Source organism: Mandrillus leucophaeus, unplaced genomic scaffold (assembly GCF_000951045.1).
Source record: "Mandrillus leucophaeus isolate KB7577 unplaced genomic scaffold, Mleu.le_1.0 Scaffold231, whole genome shotgun sequence".
Taxonomy (NCBI): Eukaryota; Metazoa; Chordata; class Mammalia; order Primates; family Cercopithecidae; genus Mandrillus; species Mandrillus leucophaeus.
The window spans coordinates 3,454,920-3,458,682 of NW_012102377.1; the positions used below are offsets into that span (position 1 = coordinate 3,454,920).

Here is a 3,763-nt window from a genome sequence, read left to right on the forward strand (position 1 = left end):
CTGTAAAGTCGTATCTACTTTTTCATTTTTAAGTATCTTTTAACTGAAAAATATCTCTTTGATTTTTATTTTAAGTTCTGGGATACATGTGCAGGACCTGCAGGTTTGTTACATAGGTAAACATGTGTCATGATGGTTTGCTGTACCTATCAACCCATCACCTAGGTATTAAGCCACATATGCATTAGCTATTTATCCTGATGCTTTCCCTCACCCCACTGTGCTCCCTCTCCATAGGACCCAGTGTGTGTTATTCCCCTTCCTGTGTCCATGTGTTCTCACTGTTCAGCTCCCACTTATAAGTGAGAATATGTGGTGTTTGGTTTTCTGTTCCTGTGTTAGTCTGCTGAGGATAATGGCTTCCAGTTCCATCCATGTCCCTGCAAAGGATATGATATAGTTCCTTTTTATGGCTGCACAATATTCCATGGAGTGTATGTACCACATTTTCTTTATCCAGTCTATCATTGATGGGCATTTGAGAGTTGATGCAACTCAAACGTAACCCAAAACTATAAAAACCCTACAAGAAAATCTAGGCAATGCCATTAAGGACATTAGCACAGGCAAAAATTTCATGATCAATACCAATTGCAACAAAAGCAAGAATTGACAAATGGGATCTAATGAACTAAGGAGCTTCTGTAAGGCAAAAGAAACTACCATCAGAGTGAACAGACAAACTACAAAATGGGAGAAAGTTTTTGCAATCTATCCATTTGACAAAGATCTAATATCCAGAATCTGCAAGGAACTTAAACAAATTTACAAGAAAAAAAAAAACCATTAAAAAGTGGGCAAAGGACATGAACAGATACTTCTCAAAAGAAGTCATGTATGCAGCCAACAAGCATGAAAAAAAGCTCAACATCACTGATCGTTAGAGAAATGCAAATCAAAACCACAATGAGAAACCACTCACACCAGTCAGAATGGCGATTATTAAAAAGTCAAGAAACAACAGATGCTGACAAGGCTGTGGAGAAATAGGAATGCTTCTACACTGTTGGTGAGAATGTAAATTAGTTCAACCATTGTAGAAGACAGTGTGGTGATTCCTCAAAGACCTAGAACCAGAAATACCATTTGACACAGCAATCCCATTACCTGAAGGAATATAAATCATTCTATTATAAAAATACCTCCACATGTATGTTCACTGGAGCACTATTCACAACAGCAAAGACATGGAATCAATCCAAACGCTCTCACTGATTTTTAATATATTTTTGTTATAGTAATATCACAATTTCTTATCAGGTTTTAGGTAGTAACTTTCCTTTGCTTCAAACAGCCTCCTACAGCATTTGACTTCTAATTCAAAAGCTAACTGAGTAGCTTCCAAAAGGAAAATCGTAACAATGAGCTGGATCAAAAGAGTGTGTAATGTGTCAAAAGGAAACTACACTATTCCTAAATGAGTTATTTACTAATAACAAAGAGGAAGTGCTATGGTAATAATTCTCACCAAAAAAATATAATTTAATGATGCTCTTAATGATGTTCTAAGCAACTCTCATACCATATTAGTTTACGGTCAGTCTGCAGTTGCAGATAGAGTCTGAAACAAAGTTGGCAATTGACTAAGAAATCCCAGCTGGTAGTCATGTTAAATTTCCAATATACTGCAGGAAATGTTGCCAGTGATTCAACAGGTGACACCCCTCCCCTTTTTCTTTTTTCTGAGTTACAATAAACTGAAACAAAATTGCCCCAGAAGTTCTGTTACCAACTAAAAGAATTAAACATAAAAATTCCACTGCAATGTTTCAAAAAATAAAACACTGAATCTGAACAGACAAGAAATATTGTTTCCATCAACATTTATATACCACCTCTAAAGCATATTAACAGAATAGCCCAATGAGTATGTCTATATAGTACTCATATCTTCAACATTCTAATTATCCTAAGTTTACATTCAAAAGATTAATTATAAATTTCAATACATTATAACAAGTACATGGAACTCAAGTAACCCACAAAAATATAAAGAAAAATTAATTTTGGATGCATTGGATATTGTGAAAATTGATTATATACATTGGAATTATCTTGTTATACCCAATTAAATTAGAGTCACGAGACCAGGGGGGAAGAAAAGGAAACGAAAAGCATTTAGGGAACAAGCACCTGCACAGGGATTATCTGGCAAGCCAGCTGCTGAAATGACCTATTATAACCTTAAGATCAGTTTTACCTAGTAGCTGCGGAAACGAACTGCTGTAACTCTAAGACTAGTTTTACCTTCCACAGTCACTCACAAATCAGAGCATGCCAGCTCCCAAAAACTTTGCTAGTGCCAATGCATTTTCTTTCAAAACAACGCATAACATTTCTCTAATAAAAACCTCAATCTTTTCTTTGTTCTTTGGACATACCAAAGACCAATGCAGTCTGTGTGTATGCCCAAATTACAATTCTATTGTCTCAAATAAAACGTGTTGTTCAGAGATTCATCTCTATATTTGATTTCTGTTGATAATATCCAACTATATTTTATTCTAATACACTATTTTAGAGACCAGTTATAACATGTTGCTCATGATAAACATCTGAAACTAGTTCAATTAGTAAACATCTATCTCTGTCAAATCTGCATTTTTACAATACATCTGTGCAACTCAGTGTTGAGAGGGGATTTACCAAACATACCTCTCTGGCAATGTTACTCAAAGCTTCATCTTCTGCAGAAAATCGGTCTTTCACAGGTGTTCTTTTCCTCCCAGAACCAGGAGTCCCCATCTTGTGTTCTTAACAGTCTTTTAACTTTGAAAGTGATTTAACTGTGTTTTCAGCCCTGAAGTAAACAAAAACATAGTAATTTCTTTCTTTCTGTGCGATTTTCATGTTCATTTATACATTCACTTTTAACAGAGAAATTGTATTTCTTCTTAGAGAAATCAGTCACCAAATACCTCTTCCCACTACCAAATTATTCCAATAAATTTTAGAATATTTAATTTTATACTAATTACTAAATCTCCCAACTCTTTTCACTATGCTACCCACGGCAACCTGTGAGAGTGTATTATAATATTAGCCTCAGAAAGCTGCCATCAGCAGAAATTCTACTTAACCACTTAAAATTACTATAGCTGGGCAGCCTGGCCAACATGGTGAAACCCTGTCTCTACTAAAAATACAAAAATTAGCCAAGCAGGGTGGCACACATCTGTAATCCCAGCTACCCGGGAGGCTGAGGCAGGAAAATCACTAGAACCCAGGAGGTAGAGGTTGTAGTAAGCCAAGATTGTGCTACTCCAGCTTGGGAGACAAAGTGAGACTCTGTCTCAAAATAAATAAATAAATAAATAAATAAATAAATAACTATAGTTATTTCTAAAACCAATCTCCATCCCAGAATGAAAAACATTTCAGAAGTTATTCAGCCTAAAGTTTTAGAAGATGTTCAAGAGGTTTTACTACTAAGCCTTATAGTTACAAAACTAACTTTGCCTTTTAGTGTAATTTAAGAAAAATTCCAATTAAATCACAACAACGCCAGACACGGTGGCTCTCACCTGTAATCCCAGCACTTGGGGAGGCTGAGGCGGGCAGATCACTTGAGGCCAGGAGTTCGAGACCAGCCTGGCCAACGTGGTAAAACTCCCATCTCTACTAAAAATACAAACATTAGCCGGGCGTGGTAATGCATGCTTATAAACCCAGCCACTCCGGTGGCTGAGGCACAAGAATCACCTAAACCCAGGAGGCAGAGATTGCAGTGAGTCAAGATCATGCCACTGGACTCCAGCCTGGG

General features: G+C 36.5%; 1 protein-coding gene across 4 annotated transcripts in view; it reads right to left on the minus strand.

The window, feature by feature from the left end:
- The window catches only part of LRRFIP2 (leucine rich repeat (in FLII) interacting protein 2), a 142,757-nt gene that overhangs the window by 103,629 nt on the left and 35,365 nt on the right, over positions 1-3,763 (minus strand). For all 4 annotated transcript variants that reach the window (XM_011981929.1, XM_011981930.1, XM_011981928.1 and 1 more), the window contains exon 3: positions 2,656-2,800. In XM_011981929.1, the coding sequence (XP_011837319.1) occupies positions 2,656-2,745 (90 nt within the window). In that variant the 5' untranslated portion in view covers positions 2,746-2,800. The remainder of the gene's footprint in view (positions 1-2,655; positions 2,801-3,763) is intronic.